Source organism: Quercus suber, unplaced genomic scaffold, assembly GCF_002906115.3.
Source record: "Quercus suber isolate HL8 unplaced genomic scaffold, Cork oak 2.0 scaffold_92, whole genome shotgun sequence".
In the NCBI taxonomy this organism is placed as follows: Eukaryota; Viridiplantae; Streptophyta; class Magnoliopsida; order Fagales; family Fagaceae; genus Quercus; species Quercus suber.
In genome coordinates this window covers 664,242-683,459 of record NW_027069557.1, presented here as the reverse complement: position 1 = coordinate 683,459, position 19,218 = coordinate 664,242, and the positions used below count along the sequence as shown (strand labels likewise).

Sequence of the window (19,218 nt, the reverse complement as noted above, 5' to 3'; positions counted from 1 at the left end):
ATGTCAATTGAATGGGTGCAATGTTCCACTTGACTTTTGGTTGTGCCATGATTACACCACAAGAAGCAAAGCCAATCCGTAGTCTATCACATTAATTGTTAAAAACTTGCTATGAAATTGGGAGGCTAGAAAAAAAATGTTATTGTTAGTTTACTTTCACTCTTTAAATAAATGAGACTGAATTGGGAAATAAGTTCAATTGTCAATTGGGTGAGTGCAATGTTCCACTTACCTTTTGCGAGTGCCATGAATAGTGAAAAAACCCACAAGAAGCTAAGCCAATCCATATCTATCACATTTGACCGTTTGAAATTTTCCTATATAAGATTGGGATGCTAGAAAAAAAAAATGCTATTGTTAGCTTACTTTCGCTTTTTAAATAAATGGCAGTAAATTGGTGATAACTCTTTTTCCCCCTAAGCAATGAATTAGTTATAAGCTATAACTTGTAACTATTTGAGTAGGTTAGGCAGTTCATGTGAGAAAATGATAGCACTCCAATGGTCTCTAAATGCCTTTATTCGGTGGCATATATTCTAGTTTTAGGTTTGAAAGGTTGAACCTACTAGTCAAGCAGATGGTATTGTCTTTGTGGCATACATTACCAATTTGCTCAGGCACATAGGCCAGAAATTTTGTTTGAGCCTTTGAGGGGACTGAAATGGTAAATTCAATATATATATTGAAAAATATGATTTACAGTTTTACAATCCTATGTATATTTTTATTATATATATATATATATGTATATTAATTTTATAAATTGGATAAAATTTCAACCTATAATGTCTATTCCATGATGATTACTCTTTATCATTGTTGATGTCCACTTTTGACAAAAAGCCCAATAGCAGAAAAAGCCCAACAATAAGGGAAGTGGAAGGAAAAGGAAATATGAATGGTAAAAGCAAATTATTAAACTCAATGGGCTAACATGGCAGGAATGACAGCCAGCAGACCCTTGGGACGAATAATAGGTAAAGATAGAGTAAATTGGCCGAGGAAGCCCAAGGAAAGAGATAGCAAGCCCAATGGTTTAACATGGTAGAAATGACAACCAGTAGGCCCGTGGGAGGAATAAGAGATAAAGATAGAGTAAATGGGTCGAAGTAGCCCAAGTAAAGAGGTAGCAACCCAATGGGCCAACATGGCAGAAATGACAGTCAACAGGCTCGTGGGAGGAATAAGAGGTAAAGATATAGTAAATGGGCCGAGGAAGCCGAAGGAAAAAGATAGCAAGCACAATGGACTAACATGGCAGGAATGACAACTAGTAGGCCCGTGGGAGGAATAAGAGATAAAGATAGAGTAAATGGGCCGAGAAAGCCCAAGGAAGGATGTAACAAACCCAATAGGCCCGTATGGCAGGACAAACAGCCACAAGGCCTATGGCCGGGGTAAGAAAGGGAATGGCAGAAGTGGAAGCCCAGTGGGCTATACGGGCAGATACCTTTGCCCAAACAATACACAGTCCATGGAGGAATGAAAGAAGGTAATCTAAGCCCAAAAGCCCACACACCCCTCATGCCACAGGAGACAAACATGACCCAGTACACATAGTAGAGAAGGAAAATACAGGAACAGCAGGAATGGCATGAAAGCAAAATGAGACAAACGCAAATGGCAGTAGCACATGCATAAGGCCCAGGACACCACCTACTTGTACCTAGCCAATACATGGGAGGTGGGCCCTCAGTCAAGGGATTTATGGGGTGTTGTTTGGCGATAAGAGAAAAAAGTCTATTCTAGAGTTCCTACAGAGGCTTCTTTCGAGGGAATGCTTTTTTGGGATGACATTTCTCCCAAAAGAAGTAAACACAGGCTTGAACCACTTTATGCATGCCACGGGAGTAAGTGTAGAGAGCCCTCAACCCTTATCTGTTTAGGGGGAGGTAAGGCAGTGAGGGGGAGGGAAACAAAACAATGAATTTTGTCTGGAAATGGAGAGTGGTGTGGCAAGCACACTCTGAGCAAAGGCAGTGGCTGGACAACCAACAGTTTAGTAGGCAATCCTAAAGAGATGCCTGCAAGAAACCAAAAATGGTTGGTATAGCCTTAAGGATAAAAGGGAGAAATCCCATGAATTCAAGCAGTATAAAAGGAAGAGAGGTCGCCATGAATAGGGACGGAAGGCACATATAGAGAGAGGAGGAAAAACACAGAAAGTAGAAAAGAAAAGAAACCTAACAAAAGAGAATAAGGAAACTAATTGGTAAGGAAGAGTAAAAACGTAAAGTATAAGGAAATACGGCAGAAATAGAGGAATGCATCGGAAGATCAACTTTTCTCTCCCCTTGACATTCCCACTCTCTTTGACCAAAAAATCAGAATTCTTAACCATTTAGGCCCTCTTCCCAGCACAAGTAATTTCTATATTAGGAATCTGCATTGAGGTTACCCGTGTTGGGGATTGGCTCCCTTTCTGGACTTGTTCCTCACTAAACGGCCTAGGCTATGATTGGGGTGAGCAAGGCCATCCCTATAGCATTACTAGATGCTCTACAACAGTCCCTATTAGTTTGCGTTGGCAATCTTGATGTTATTGGTTTTGCTTTAGTGTTTTATATCTTGCTATAGTATTTTTCTTCTTTTTCTATTTGTTGTATCAGTTGTAATCCTAATGAGGCCAGTCCCAACTCTCTTATCCCAAATTCGTAGGCCTTAGTACAGCAGAAAAGTCAAGGCCCAACCACACAAAATGGCCTCCACAAACCAAAAGGTATAAGTCATACTAGACTTAACAAATATATTATATTTAGATTGCTTCTCATGATAGCCATAGCAATTCTGTTTTATTTGCTACAAAAACATGCATTTCTGATACTTGCAAGAGATTGGGACTAATAAGAAAGGTTTTTTCTCCCCTCTTTTAAAATTTGGACTAATATAGTAAGAAATAATGCTTTATCATATTCTGAATCTGGAAACCATCTCCAAACTAAATGTATTTGAAATAGTCATAGGTTTAATCTTAACCCTAGTTATTTCAACTACCCCTCGATACTTGACCTAGAGCTACAATTAATACCCAATCTCTCTCTCTCTCTCTCTCTCTCTCTCTATATATATATATATATTATATATATATATATATATATAGTCAAAGCTTAGAGAAAATCCAATTATATTTTAATTGGATTCTTAATTTTGCGCCACGTGTTCTATTTAATTTTTAATTTTGTGTCAAATGAATTATTGAGTGTAAAAATCAAAGAGTCCAAATCCAATTAAATTCTAAATTAGAGTCCAATTTTCTACCAAGTTATGGGCGCAAGGGAGAAGTGACAGAGTCGCCACCTAGTTATATGGTATAGGAATCGTGAATATAGTGTCCTTTCAAGGAAGGACATTTGGTCTTACTACCAGAGTATGAATTCGAAGTTTAGGTACACTCTTGCTAAGGTATTAGGTACCCAAGATCTCCCAATCCTAAGGTTGGCCTCCTATCATTATGTTTTGCATCCTAACCTTATTAAAAACATGTTTAACACTTGTATCTATACTCACACACACACTAGCATAAATCTAAGTATACAAACATGGCATAATTCATCCCAGAACATATACCTATCTACGCTTAAACAAAAGAGAACCAAACACAAAAGAAACCCTAGCATTCATCTAACATATGAAAACCCTATCATACATCTAAAACAAGGCAGTAACTTAAACATGACAGCAAGGCATTAACGTATTACAAACCTTAATCAAACATCTGAGCATGTTCCATCATATCATCAATGTAAAACCCTAACACAAGTGCATGGACATTGCTAATGTATGACTTACCATTTACTTACCTCTTAGCAGCACAACAACTATGGCATCAATGCATGAGCATGTGAATAAATGGCATTAAAACTAAGAAAACCCTAATCTAAACCCTAATCTAAACATGTGATAACAAACAAACATGTTAAAAGGTGAACAAGCAATTATAGTGCTTAAAACGTATGAAAAAGAGGCTACACAGAACAAGCACGTGAAAGCATAAACAAAACAAACAAGAATTTAGGGTTTCTTGGTAACAACATCATGCACGCTAGAACAAGTCTGCATATGCAAGTATTCAGCTTGCGTGAGCAGGTTAGATCATACATTATGGGATTTTTAACCATTCTCCCCAATTAAATCTATCACAATTCAATAAAATAGTGATCAATAATTGTACGTGCAAGTTAGATTTGAGCTTATTTATAGGAATGAAATAAGTTATCTAACAGTACATCTACATAAGAAAGCTCGAAAAGGTGCAAGTTTTGACATGACACTCAAACAAAAAAGAAAGAAAGTGATGGTAGGACATGAAAAAGATGCAAATTTAAACAAGAAGAAGAAGAAGCTAACTATCAAAACAAAACAGGATGTACATGGAAAAACCTAGGGAAGGGAAAAAAACCACGATTGGAGCAAGAACATAATATTCTTGCTCAGCTCAACTTGTATTATGTATAAAAGGAAATTAGTTTACAATGAAGTTGTCTTTCCTTCCTACCAACTCTCCACTTTCATCTCAAAATATCTAGTTGGGTTCTTGCCCTAATAGCACAGCTACGTGTTCCTTTTATACTCTAAGGAATATGGTTGACTACAAAGGACATGTGTCAAGTCATCATATTCTCTCTTTTTGGATCTTTTCACAGCTGTGATATTATCTACTGACTAAGGGAAAAGAACTACGCCAACATGGCACTGAGACCCGTAAGTGGGTAGCTTTGCCACTACTTGGGAGACAAATCTTGGACATTGAGAGGGACATCAAGAGTACTGTGATTGATACAAGTGTTTCTAAGGTGACTCATTATGCAATCAGCCAATAAAGGGTGTCCTTATAGCCTCTGACCTTAGAAAGTCACTATTTCCCTTTTTGTGAGTGCTTGAGTACCATGTCACGTGCATATCTTACTTCTTTCCCAAGGCAGTCATGCCTTTAGCACAGACCAAGACAAGATCCCTTAGCCAACACTTCCTCTCCCTTTGCTCACAGCTGCTCTATGTGTAGAGTCCAGATTTAACCATTTACGCATTCTCCCCTACCTTAGTGGTGTTATGTACAGCAATCTTAAACTCAAAGGATTTCGGATCCACTACCATCATAAGAGATGTTTGTAATTAGTGGAGAAAATGGAGCAGATTTCGGGGAATCCTCCCCACGTTCTAAAATAATAGATTGTGGTCTGATTACTTGGTTTTTGTAGAAAAATCCTTCAAAATTAACTAAATGTCATTTATTTGTCCATGTCTGTGTGACATGGATGACTAGGTTACTTTGGACGGTCATGATGTTTGTGGACGAATCTTATACATTATCTGTGGTACTTTTTATTTAAGCTCCCTTTCTTGTGAACTAGCCTGGACGTAGTTTGGTCATGGACGACCATCATGGACAAATGGAACTTGATTTAGCCCACCGTCGATTGCCTCATTGTTCTTGTGTCGTCTATACCACTGTTGAAATCATTATTATTTTTATTTTTATTTTACACGAGACAATCTTTTAGTTGTTGATGAGTTTTCCATGTGGTGTTATGGGGTAGCTTGGGATCAAACGTTCTGGATATCGCCACGTGGCTCAATCCTGATGGTTTGCAAGTTGCGTCGTTTTGTTTTTTGAGAAAATCACCATGTGGCACTTTCTAGTTGGTTCCCATTGCATCAGTGTCCCTCCTTGTTGCCTATAAATGGGCTAATACCTCTCCTACCCTTTCACTTTCTCATATTTTCTTCTCTGACATTAGTCGTCCTTGGCCTCGTTTAGAAGTTCCCTTCCGTCCTTAATCCTCTCCATCTAGAATCAGGTATCCTCTTTTCTTCATCTATAGAATTTCTTCTTTAGAATTCTTTACAAATGGCTAAGATTGCAGTGTCCTCGTCTAGTGATAGGGATGACAGAGAAATAGACGAGTATCACAATGAGAGTAACATAATGGTAGTAGTAGTGAGAGTAGTAGTAGTGAAAGTAATTCCACAGACGAGCAATACTCATCTTGAGTTCCTGGGGTTCCTTTAGAGGTCCTTCGAGAGGAGATGAGGATAAGGCAGCTTCTAGGTCATCTACCAGCCTGTCCACAAATTTTGAACTGTTCATTCCTTCCTCTAGTGAAGAGGTGGACATCATATATAGTTGTGCTGTGAATATTCCATCCAAAGTAGATGAAAAGGGACTTTTCATGCTGCCCTTTGTGAATGGTGTTGTACCCCAAATTCTCTTAAGGTTGGTATATACGAGGCTTACCTACTAGGGGGCCTTAGGTTGCCTTTGAATGCCTTTGCCAGAGAACTCCTTCATAGGTTAGGTATAGGGCCAAATCATCTTAACCCCAATGCGTGGAGAACTATAGTGTCTATGCAAGTACTATAGAGAGAAGCTTTCGATGGGAACCATCCTCTTACTGTGGACAAGTTCCTACATTGTGATAAGCCCTTTGAGATAAGCCAATCCATTGGTTTCTACCAATTCTCAACTATGGGCTCTAGCTATAGGTTACTTAGGTCACTTCCCTCATCTGATAGGAGGTGGAAGACAAAGTTCTACTCTGTCTCTGGGTGTTGGGCCAGAAACCTTATTGAGGTAGGTAGGGATACCTTCCCTCCTTACACTAGTGAAATGGGTTGTCTATGTTCTCAAGGTATGCTACTTACTTTTATCTCATCTTGAATATCTTGTTATCTTCGTCTTACTCTTATTATTTTCTTTTCAGCAGTAGCTCATCCTTCGATGAGAAAATTTTATTTGAACTGCATCCAGCAAGCACGCTCCTTTGTTGACAAAACCTTTCATTCTTTAGTGACACTTTATCGTCTATCAACTTGGGGACTTAGGCCTGTTCCTACAAATGTAGCAATAGCTCACGAGCTTATTACTCGTCAATATAAGTTCTTTACTTTCTTACACTTTTACTTGTTCATTCTTATTTAATTCGTCTATACATTGACAATCTTCTCTCTCCTTTTCTTGTATAGGAACGGCAAAAATGAAGGAGAATAAGGGAAAAGGCCCTGCAAGTGATGAAGCTGTCCAGATAGAGAAGGGCGTCCTTACTTAGTCTCATCCAGCAACCTTGAAGAAAAGGAAGACTATATCTAAGACGCTTGATACTAGAAGTCTTCTCAGCTGTCGAGGCAATAAGAAACCTAAACATGGCTTGTTTACTTTGTCCAAGCTCCCGATTGTCGAGACTAACCCTTCCATTCCTCCTACTACTTCTAATCAGTTGTCGACAACCAAAACTCCTCTCCCTAATGTGAGCTCATCCTTGAAACCATTTGTTGCCGCACCTCCTAAGAGTTGTCCATTAACTCTCTTGAGATGCAGGGGTCTTGCTTGGGATAGGTTCCAGCAAGTAGTAACAAACAAGGACGTCACCATTTGCTATGACATGTCCCTGAAGGAGTTTGAACGATCTACAATTCATGACCTCTTCAAGGTATTTTATTTCGTCCATAGTCACTTATGAAAAGTTGAACTTTATTCTTCCTATTGTTTCACGTCTATATTCCTCAATATAGGCCATGTCTAAGTTCATGTGTCCAAACAAGCCACTGAGTTAGACAAAGAGAGGATTAGGCTAGAGATAAAGGTTCACGACTTGGAAAAGGAGGCAAGTCGCAAGGTTTGGGAGAGAGTAAAGTTGGAGGATGTGGTGAAGTAGTTGAAGAATCTCGTCGAGGAGAAAAGGTAGATATCGTCGAGAAGGAGGCTCGTCTAGATCATCTCTAGAAGTGAAGTGACAAGTTCACTTCCTCTTTGAGCAAGGCTAAGGATGAGGCTATCAATGAATTTAAGACGTCTAGTGAGTTCACTAAACCTTTGGACAAGAACCATGCTGCAGGCTTTATGGACTTCTGTCTGGATGCCACTGAAGTCTTTCCTGGGGTGGACTTCAATTCCATCAAGCCTCCTATTGCAACTGAAAGTTCTTTACTTCAATCTAGCTCAGAGGAAGTGAACATTGAGGACGATGCCTCCATTCCTCTTCCAACGAAGGACGATTCAAAGTTTGGGGACGTTGTCCCCAATGGTTTATCCAAGTAGTTTTAATTGTAAGAAAAAAATTATTTTTATTTTCACTTGTGTTGTTGGGGGTTCATTGTTTTGGACCATATGTTAGTTTTTATAAGTACAATTCCCTCGTCCATAATTATGGACATAGGTTTTATATATTTGCCTCTTTAGGCTCAAATATTCTAAGGATTTTTGGACTATGGTCGTCTACCCTTTTTGAACAAGTTAATTTATGAATATATTCATGGTTGGCCATTCATCTTTATCCCTATTCGCTGCTTTTTAAGCTTTAAAATTTTGGAGCTTGCTTGTCCTAGATTTGGACTTTACTTATTTATAGATTTTGGAATGTTTGTGTCTACTCATCCATGGTCTGGACTTCACTTAGGGATTTTGGCCATTTTCTATCCATAAATATCATTTATTCATTGCATGCATGCTTTGCTTCATCCATCACTCATCACGTAGACGAGTATATGTGGGAGGTATTTGTTCCTTCCCTTATTTTATTTTATTTTTACCTAAAGGTTTTATTCCACAGGTGGTGTTTTGCCTTTCCTTCTTCTAAAGGAGGCTTATGACAATACATCCCTGCGTTTAAGGACTTTACTCGTCTATGGCTTTTAGCCTTTCTTGTGGACTTTAATTTTATAAAGGATTTAAAACACTTAAGTAGAAAATCCAGATTGCTTTATATACAAACTAGAAACTTTGTACATAACATAATGACGTCCACAAACATTACACATGCCAGTAGCTAGTGCTTTTTAGGGAATTCAAATAATAGAAAACAAAAAATGCTACTAGAAAACATAAGTGATGAAAGACAACATAGATAGGCTATTAGTGGTAACCAATACTCTGTAAGGGCTAAGGTCGTCCATGCTGACCTTTTTTACGAGTCTTCAATGATAGTACTTCCTCAAGTGCTCCACGTTCCATGGATACTCTAACCTTCGTCCATCCAAGGCTTCCAGATAGTACAATCCTCGTTTTTTGTAGTTGATGACTCTATATGGCCCTTCCCAATTAGATCCCAACTTTCCATGAGCAGGATCCTTTGTAGCCAAAGACACCCTTTTTAGGATGAGGTGTCCAATGTTGAATTGCCTACACTTTACCATCGTATCGTGGTGCTTAGTCATAAAGTTCTTGTAGTGTGTTACTTTCTGTTCTGCATCCATCCTCACCTTATCAATGAGATCGAGGTTTGAACAAAGTTGTTTCTCATTTTTTTCATCCTTATAGTGGGCCACCCTGTAGCTAGTCAGGCCAATCTCTGCGGGTATCACTACATCACTTCCATATGCTAGCCTAAAGGGGGTTTTTCAAGTAGGAGTCCTTACTTTCGTCCTACATGCCCAAAGGACGTTGGGTAGTTTGTCTGGCCATATCCCATTTTCCCCCTCAAGCTGAGTCTTGATGATCTTCAACAAGGATCAGTTTGTAACTTCTGCCCTTCCATTGGCCTGTGGGTGGGGGGGTAAGGAGTAGTGATTCCTAATTCCTAATTGTTCTCAAAATTCTTTGAAGGGTGCATTGTTGAATTATTGTCCATTGTCTGAGACAAGCACCCTAAGAATTCCAAAATGGTAGATGATATTCTTCTAGACGAAGTTTCTGACATTTTGCTCAATGATCTTTACTAATGGTTCTACTTCCACCCATTTAGTGAAATAATCGATTCCCACCACCAAGAACTTCATTTGCCTTGTCCCCATGGGAAATGGACCAAGAATGTCAAGTCCCCAATAGGTAAAAGGCCAAGGGGCTATCATCAGGGTAAGATACTTTGATGGTCATCTAGGTATTCTACTAAAGTGCTGACATTTGTCACAAGCTTTGATGTAAGCCTGGGCATTTGCTTGCATTGATGGCCAATAGTATCTTGCATGAACCATCTTGTGGACGAGGGATCCTGCTCCTGAATGATTTCCACATGCTCCTTCGTGTATGTCTCTCATGACGTGGTGGGACTCGTCCGGAGTCAGGCACCTTAAGTAAGGCTAAAAGAAGCCCCTTTTATACAATATCTTGTCTATAAGGACAAATTTTTCTGCTCTAACCCTCAACTTCCTTGCTTCTTCTCTATCCTCGGGGAAGAGTCCGTCCTTGAGATAGGATACAGTTGGAGTAGTCCAGTTGGCTTCTTTGTCTATCTGATGTACCTCAGGAACGTCTATACTTGGGATGTACTGGACTTTAATCTGGTTATCAACCAACTCATCTGCAGATGCTACCTTGGCTAGGCTATCAGCTTCCATGTTTTCTTCCTTTGGGATTAGGTGAAACTTTGCCGTTGTGAAGCCCTTGATGCACTACTTGACTTTGCTCAAATATCTCTTCATTCATTCCTCCTTAGTTTCGCATGTTCGATTCACCTGACTTATGATCAACTATGATTCCCCTTGAACAACCAATGATTCGACTCCCAATGGCTTAGCCAGATTTAAGCCCTTAATAAAAGCTTCATACTCAATTTTATTGTTGGTCATCGAGAACTGTAGACAGACGGAATACTCTAGACAATCCCCTTCAAGTGACTACAACACTACTTTAATTCCTCCTGCATGCTGAGTGGACGAACCATCCATACAGACGACCCATTCTTTTGCACCTTAGTCCCTATGCTGCTGGTCATGGGTAGGAGCAAATTTTGCAATGAAATCTGCAAAGGTTAGGGCTTTTATCGCTTCTCTTGGTTAATACCTTACGTTAAACTCACTAAGTTCAATTGCTCATTGAATCAATCTTCCAACCGCTTGTAGCTTGTTCATGGCCTTCTTAAGTGGATGGTTTGTCAAGACATTGATTATGTGAGCTTGGAAGTAAGGCCTGAGCTTTCTTATCGTTGTTACTAACGAAAAGGCCAACATCTCTATTGGGGGGGGGGGGTATTGTCCTTCAGCTCCTCTTAAAGTTTTACTGGTGTAGTAGACGGGCTTCTGTGCCTTTCCTTCTTCTCTGACTAAGGCCAAGCTCACTGCATGAGGAGAAACTGCTAGGTAGAGATATAGTTCCTCACCTGGTTTGGACGGGCTCAACAAGGGATTTGTTGTGAGATATGCCTTGAGTTCTTCGAACGCTCACTAACACTCATCCATCCACTCAAACACTTTCCTTAACACCTTGAAGAATGGCAAACACTTGTCAAAAGCCTTTGAGACAAACATGTTGAGAGCTGCTACTAGTCCAGTGAGACTTTGCACTTCTGTGACATTCTTTGGCAGCTCTATGCTTAGTATCGCTTGGATTTTGTTAGGATTTGCCTCAATTCTCCCCTGTGAAACCATGAAACCAAGGAACTTTCCTAATGAAACTCCAAAGGCGCATTTGCTCAGGTTCAGCTTCATGTTGTATCATCTAAGCATGTCAAAAGTCTCCTGGAGGTCATCCAAATGCTGTGCCTCTTTTGCGCTTTTGACTAGCATGTCGTCCATGTACGCTTCAACATTTTGTCCAATTTGTGGATGAAAGATATGGTTGACTAGCCTCTGATATGTTGCCCTCGCATTTTTCAAGCCAAAATGCATTACTTTGTAGCAAAACAAACCTTGGCTTGTAATGAAGGATGTTTTTTTCTAGTCTGCCTCGTCCATCTTGATCTGATTATACCCCAAGAATGCATCCATAAAGCTCAGAAATTGGTGCCTAGCTATTGAATCTACCAGTTGGTCAATGCATGGAAGGGGATAACTATCTTTAAGGCATGCCTTGTTTAAATTTATAAAGTCCACAAACATTCTCCATTTGCTATTGGTTTTTTTTTACCATTACTAAATTAGCTAGCCAATTAGGGTAGTAGACTTCGTGGATGAACTCTATTGTTACCAACTTCTGGACTTCTTTTTTGACGGCATTGTCTCATTCCAGGGTGAACACTCTTCTCTTCTGATGGACAGGTTTATAGGATGGGGACACATTTAAACGATGAGTAATCACACTTGGGTCAATCCTAGACATGTCTTCGTGGCTCCAAGAAAAAACATATGTGCTCTTCTTTAAGAATTGGACGAGATCTTACTTCGTCTTCTCCTTTATGCTTGTTTTGATTCTAGTGAACCTTTCCGGGTTGGACTCATCCAGGGGGACATCTTGGACATCTTCCAATACTTCAATTGGCTCAACAACTGTTTTTCTTTTTTCAATGTTCATCGCTTGCATCTGCTCTTCCATTGCTAACATAGCCAAGTAACATTCTCTAGCCGCCAGCTAGTCTCCTTGTACTTCTCCAATGCCATATTCCGTGGGGAATTTAACGGACAGGTAATAAGTAGACATTGCAGCCCTCCAACTATTTAAAGTTGGTCGTCCTATGATGGCATTGTATGACGATGAACAATCCACAACAAGGAAATTTACTTCCTTACTGATTTGTCGTGTGTAAGAACCAACCACGACTGGTAAGGAAATGGTGCCCACCGGTAGAACTTTCATTCCTCCAAACCCAATCAAAGGTACATTCACTAGACAAAGTAATTCCTTGCTAACCCTCATTTGTTGGAAGGCCGGATAGTAAAGGATATGTGCAAAACTCTCATTATCTATTAACACTCTTCTTGTTATGTAATTCGCAATTGTCAAAGTGTTAACAATTGCATTATCATGAGGATGATGCAGTCTCCTTGCATCTTTACCTGTGAAAGTGATAGCAGGCTCATCTACTCTGAACATCTTTGGTAGGCAGCCAGTGAGTTGAACATTCTGAACTACTTGTAAGTAAGCCTTCTTGGCTTTAGACGAACTTCCAGTAGATGTTTCTCCTACAATAACCCTTATTTCTCCAAGTGGTTGACACACTGGTTCTTTTGCTTTGCCTTTCAATGGTAGCCTTTCGCCTTTGTGGTCTTGTCCACGGAAATTCTTCAACTTTCCTTACTTAATAAGAACTTCAATTTGCTGCTTTAAGTCGTAACAGTCGTCTGTGTCATGTCTATGATCTCAGTGGAAACGACAGTAGTTGCTTTTGTTTCACTTGCTAGGGTCTCCTTTCATCTTCTCTGGCCATTTCAAGGATAGGTCATCCTTGATTTGCATCAACACTTGGTCATGATGAGGACAATCCTACTTTCTTGCTATCTTGATCTCTTTTTTCTCCCGTCTTGGCCTTTTTTGGACAAAGGCCTTGTTCTGGATGGTGCATGTACCTAGCTTCCACTCATTCAACCTTCTTCTTTTTCTTGACAATAATCGTGTCCTCAACATTCATGAAACTTTGGCTGATTGTATCAACTCGGCCATCGTCTGTGGCACTTGGTTATACAACTTCTGGATGAACAAATCTGAAGTAACTCTATTGCAGAAGGCTGCCAAAAGGATTTTGTCGTCTATCTCATCTACCAACAAGGCTACCCTATTAAAACGACTTATGAAAGTCTAAAGACTCTTGTTTTCTCCTTGCTCTATGTTTAGTAGGTTGGACGAGGAGCGTTTATGTCTTTGGCCTCCAACGAAATTGTTGACAAACAGCTTACTTAACTCCTAGAACAAAGTTATGGTGTTTGGTGGTAGTTTACCAAACCACACCCTGGCTGGGCCTTTCTGCGTAGTAAGGAAGGTTCTGCACATGATTTCATCTGGAACGCCTTAGAGGTGCATGGTTGTCATGAATGTGGCAATGTAATCACAGGGATCCCACATTCCATCATATGAGTCCAAGGTAGGCATTTTGAACTTGAAGGCTGGAGGATGACTCGTGATGGACGCGGTGAAGGGAGAGTCAGTTTTGTGGACAAGATCATCCACATGGTTCTTCCTCCTTATAGAGTCCTTCATCTCCTCCATGGCCTTCTTCATCTGGTCTATTTCTCTCTTCAAATGTGGCACACTTTGAGTGACGATACCTCTGGACTAATCTCCTCCTTCAGTGTCGTTCTTCGCCCCTCCATTTTTTGTGTTTTGCCTATGTTCCTTGGCACATCGCTATTGACCTCTCTAGTTAACTTCTGGTTTTGTTGCATCAAGTCTGCCAATGCAACTGCCATGGACTGCAGCTATTGTTGGATAGACGCTAGTGCACAGTTTGAATGACTGAAGGCATTTTCACTCTCCTAGTGTTCTGGACTTGTGGCCATCGACCTACTCCAAACCATGCAGCCTTTTGTCTTGGAAAGCAAGGTAGTTAACACTTCAAAACTTTGCTTACCTTCCCATAGACAACGCCAATTGATGATGTACTAAAATCAGTAGGCTGAATGCTCTGGGCTACGACTTTTTGATGACTTGAAGAGAAAGAAAACGATTGTCAAAGGTGACCGAGGTGAATCGACCAAAGACCCTCCAACGGTTAAATCAGTTTTTCTCTCTAGAACGCAAGGATAGTGAGTAGATGAATAGTAGAATGTACCTTGGGCTAAAAGAGTTAAATCCCTTTTATAGAGAGTTTTAAGTGGGTCTACTTGTTCTAATCAACTACCATCATGGGAGATGTGTGTAATTAGTGGAGAAAATGGAGCGGATTTCAGGGAATCCTCCCCACATTCTGGAATGATAAATCGTGGTCTGATTACTTGGTGTTAGTAGAAAAATCCTTCGAAATTTACTAAGTATCATTTGGTCGCCCATGTCTCCGTGTGACATGGACGACTAGGTTACTTTGGGCGGTCATAACGTTTGTGGATGGATCCTATTCATTATCCGTGGTACTTTTTATTTGGGCTGCCTTTCTCGTGAACTAGTCTGGACGTAGTTTGGTCATAGACGACAATCATGGACGAATGGAACATGATTTAGCCCACCATCATACACACACACACACACACACACATATATAATTAGAAATCATTACATATTTTAGAAACGTATGGTTTTAAAAAAGTATAAGTTAATACCATATATAACTTGAACCATATAATTGTGATTATTTTCAATTGTATTCGTGCATATGCACGGAGCTACACACTAGTAATGTTAATAGTATATGATAAGAAGGGGTAAATCAAAATTTTTTGTCCTTCAAATATTGCATTGATTCAATTTTTGATTTGATATTTTAAAATTTTAAATTATAATACTTTATTAGTATATTTGGCTCTTTTTTTTTTTTTCCGTCAACTAATTGTTTTCCGGCCATTTTTTATCTGCATTTTTGGTCTTTTGAATTATGGAGTGCATTCAATTTTAGTCCCTTATTAAGTATTAGATTGGTTTGATCTCAGTTTTTTACTTATAGTGCTAGTATATACCTAATGGGAAATGATAATAGATGCCCTAATTATTAATGATTCATTTTTAAAAACTTTTTATAGGAAAAGAAAAAAAAGCAATTGACTTTTTTGACAGTTTTTAATATTTTTCATAAAAGTGGTATAAAAAATTTTCAAAAATAATTTATTAATAGATGCCTTAGGGGCATCTGTTGACATGACCCATAACTAATTTATTGTTTGCACCACTCCCTTGGTGCCATATTTTCAGTGCTACAATTTAGTCCATTTGGAAATCTATGAATACAAATTTCAATAATTGAACATATCTCCAATCCTGTACAATTTTAAGATTGGAAAAAAACTTAAGTACAATACTTAGGTGCTGTTCCTTAGATTCTGCTCTTAAAATTGAACCATGTGGTTGTATTTAACTAGAAATACACTTCGATCCCATGAGAATAATGCCACATTGCTGAATTTTAAGATTAGAATCTAAGTTACAGCATCTAAGGTATTGTATCTAAGTTTTGTCATTTAAGATTTATTCATTATTAGCCTTGTACTAGAACCAAACCAAACCTTTTTCTATCATCTTTTACGCCTACCATGACGATTTGTTGGTCATTGTCTCCTTTGGATAAGTGTAAGCTTAATACAAATGCTAAATTAGGGTTAATCTAGAAAATCATGGCTTTTGGAATCTTGCGAGAGAATAAGGTATAGGTAATCAAATAACAAGTTTCACATGCAATCTTGGTAATTACTTTATCGCTAACATAGTTATCATTGCCATACTAAAATTAGTGATTGAACTATCAAACCAATTGGTATGAAACATACAAAAACCGGATTTTCCAAAAACCCAATTAAACCATCAAAAACTAGAATTTATTTTTAATAGAAAAATACTGAATTTCATGGTTTTATTAGAATCATTCTTTTTTTTTTTCTTTCTTTTTTTTTTTTTTTTATGTTAAGTTATCTATGTACTATTTAAGGAGCTTCTCCTGTTTCGATTTTTCAATTTTGATGCCTAAAATTTCCTCATCATACTCATTTACAAGTTTTCAACTAATGAGGATAAATATGTAAATTAAAATTCCTACACTTTAAGACCTACAAACTCACATACGCTTTGCCGGTTTCTATCTCACTTTCTATCTTTTATTCTTCTTCAGATTGAAGACATTTAGTTTATCTCTACATCCTTCATTTCTTTTTCTTTAGATTGAAGACATTTACTATCAGAGGCTCCAACAACTTTTCAAGTTCTATCTTTTGCAAGTTCCTCTTTATTTTCTTTTCTTTACTTTTGTTTAACATTGACTCTCTTTGAGTTCCTACCTATCATGGCTGCCAAGTATTCATAGTTTGAGAAGTACTTACCTATGGGTGAATGTGATTAGGGATTCAAGGGTGTTTGATGGTGGCTTATTACTGTGGTTGACTTTGAGATTTCAAATAGGAGGGTTTGTGCTTGAACTGGCTGCTTGAAAAAGAATATTTGTAGGGACTTTTTTTTTTTTTTTGGCCTAGAATTAAACACAAACTCTTTTTGTGTTTTTTTTTTTTTTTTTTTTTTTTTTTTTTTTTTTTTTTTTTTTTTTTTTTTTTTAAGGGAATTAAGATAATTGGGTTTGGTTTTTTTTTTTTAATTTATTTACAGGAAGTTACTCTTTTATATACATATATATATATATATAGGAATTACGCTTCTCTATGAGAACAAAACAACATCATCATAAGGCGAAAGCATATCATTAACCGAAGGCATATCATCAATATACACCAATTTTTATTCCCAGATTTGAACATAACTAATTTCCTAGACACATGAATTGTAAGCAATGCAAAATCAACCGATTCATTTTTGGAACCTAAACAAATGTAAACAAACTTTTCCATGCAATTTTCGCTACTTTTAAAAAAAAAAATATGTAATTTACAATAATTTTTTAAATGTAATTTATGCTACTTTTTTTAGAGGGTATTATTATATCTTTGATGAATCATGTTAATAGTTACCCAATTTAAAACAAACACAAACTCTCTTTTTAGATTTTTTTTTTTTTTAAATGTAATTTACGCTACTTTTTTTTTTTTTTGGGAGGGTATTACACACTACTTTGTTTCCCAATATCCAAAACAAAAAATTAACTTCTCATTCAAAATGTATAACTAATCTTATATTTAACCCTAACTCTTTTATCTCTCTCAAGTTGATGTATGCATAAATTAATTGGATTGCATTGCAGAGGCATTGGAATGAAATATTAGATAATTAGTTCAGGTGAGAGACTTTACAAGAATTACTGTATGGTTCAAACCATACATGAAGTGTGCGTTTGGGAAGTGCGTTTTGCGCTTCCCACGTCCACGTTCTGCGTTTTCATTGTGTTTTTTTTTTTTTTTTTTCAAAAGCCATGATTGTTGACTTTGAGAGTGTGAACAGTGCTCCCACAGTAACTTTTGTAGCAATTGTTCAACCACTTTTTAGTAATTTTTCAGCAACTTTTCAGTCACAAGACCCACAAACTTCACTTTTTAACAACTTTTTTATTAAAAATGGGTTCCATAATATTATTGACACATTTAAAAATTATTTTGCTATAGTATTTTTCAGTTTTCAATTTACAATTTTCAGTTGTATCCAAACGAACCTGAAGTAGTTGTTATCTAATAAATTGTTGTAAAAAAAATTTCCTTTGTAACATAAATTATATTTATTGTTTGTATAATTCTATGTGAAATTCAATTTACATTTTTTTTATAATTATTAATTTACTACTCAATAAAAAATGTTACATATCTTTTCTCAGTTTTCAAGGTAGTTAATATATTTGAAATTTAAATTCTTTTTAACTCTTGTTATGGATGTTTAGTAAGTGACTAACTATTAAGATTAAAACACTACATTTTAGGATTAAAATTTATCTTTTTACTGTAAAAAAATATATATATTTGAAATTTAAACTTTTTCTGCTGATTTCTTTTTTATTACTTTCCATATTGTTTTTAATTTTAATTCTTGCGTCTTCTTTCTACTTTAACACTACTGCATTTTTTGCAGGTTGAAGGAAATAAGTTGGCAATAAGCACGTTGTTCTCATTAGAGTCAACAATCTCCCAACGCAAAGCAGAATTAGCAGCAGAACAAAATGGAAAACCCTTGTGGACAAAGCGATTGTTACTTGATAATAAACTTCTGTGCTCAAAAATCAGGTAGTATGGATTTTATTGGACTGTCGATTGATTTTAGTGGATACTCTCTTTGCTTCAGTCAAAGAATAAAGAATGAGTCAGAGAAGAAATCTTCAATAAACCAAAGAGAATTATCTGTGTGAGGGGTATGTGTTTGTGTCGGTGTTTTGACTTAAGATTTTTATGTGAACTTTCATTTGCAGTGAGGAAGCAGATGAGTTGTGCCGAACATTGGAGGAGAATGAAGATAAGTCACGTAATGCCTCAGAGATGGCAGATGTCCTCTATCATACCATGATTCTTTTGGCAAATAAAGATGTAAAAATAGAAGATGTTATGCAAGTTCTTCGGCAGAGATTTTCTCAGTCAGGTGTCGAGAAAAAGAGAGGTCGAATATCTCAAGGCTAGGTATGGGCTGCATGGGCTGCTCAGTCTGTGCGTATTTACCTTCACATTGCAGCTTCCATTACCATCCTAATGGGTAATTATGATATGTGCATGATCACCTGTAGTCCATTTTGAGTGCCCTGGGACTCGCATTATCTAGCTCTTGCATACCCCAGTCAAGCTGTTGTACTCTGGGAACTGGTTTAGCTCTGGATGACTTTGTTTAAGCCTTCTTGGTAAAGAGACAAATTTGTTGCAACTATTTTCCTTGGAAATCGATCTGAATTATTGTTTTGGGAATGTATTCATATTGCTGTGAACTTATTTGTATTTGATTGTGAATGAAAAGAATTTTAAATCAGGAAATATTAGCTACCACCCAGCTTTTGTAGCAGCATTGTGATTAAACATTGTTGAAAAAGAAGTCTGTACAAGTACTGACTACTTCATTGATGGGCATTTGCTCCATTGGTTTTG

The 19,218-nt window shown here is 37.6% G+C and overlaps 1 protein-coding gene across 1 annotated transcript in view; it reads left to right on the top strand.

The window, feature by feature from the left end:
- Positions 1–18,762, top strand: part of LOC111992172 (histidine biosynthesis bifunctional protein hisIE, chloroplastic-like) — a 28,341-nt gene extending 9,579 nt beyond the window's left edge. Inside the window, 2 exon segments of the mRNA XM_065774422.1 lie at positions 18,224–18,375; positions 18,558–18,762. Of these exon segments, the coding sequence (XP_065630494.1) occupies positions 18,224–18,375; positions 18,558–18,762 (357 nt within the window).
- Positions 18,763–19,218: the final 456 nt, after the last annotated feature.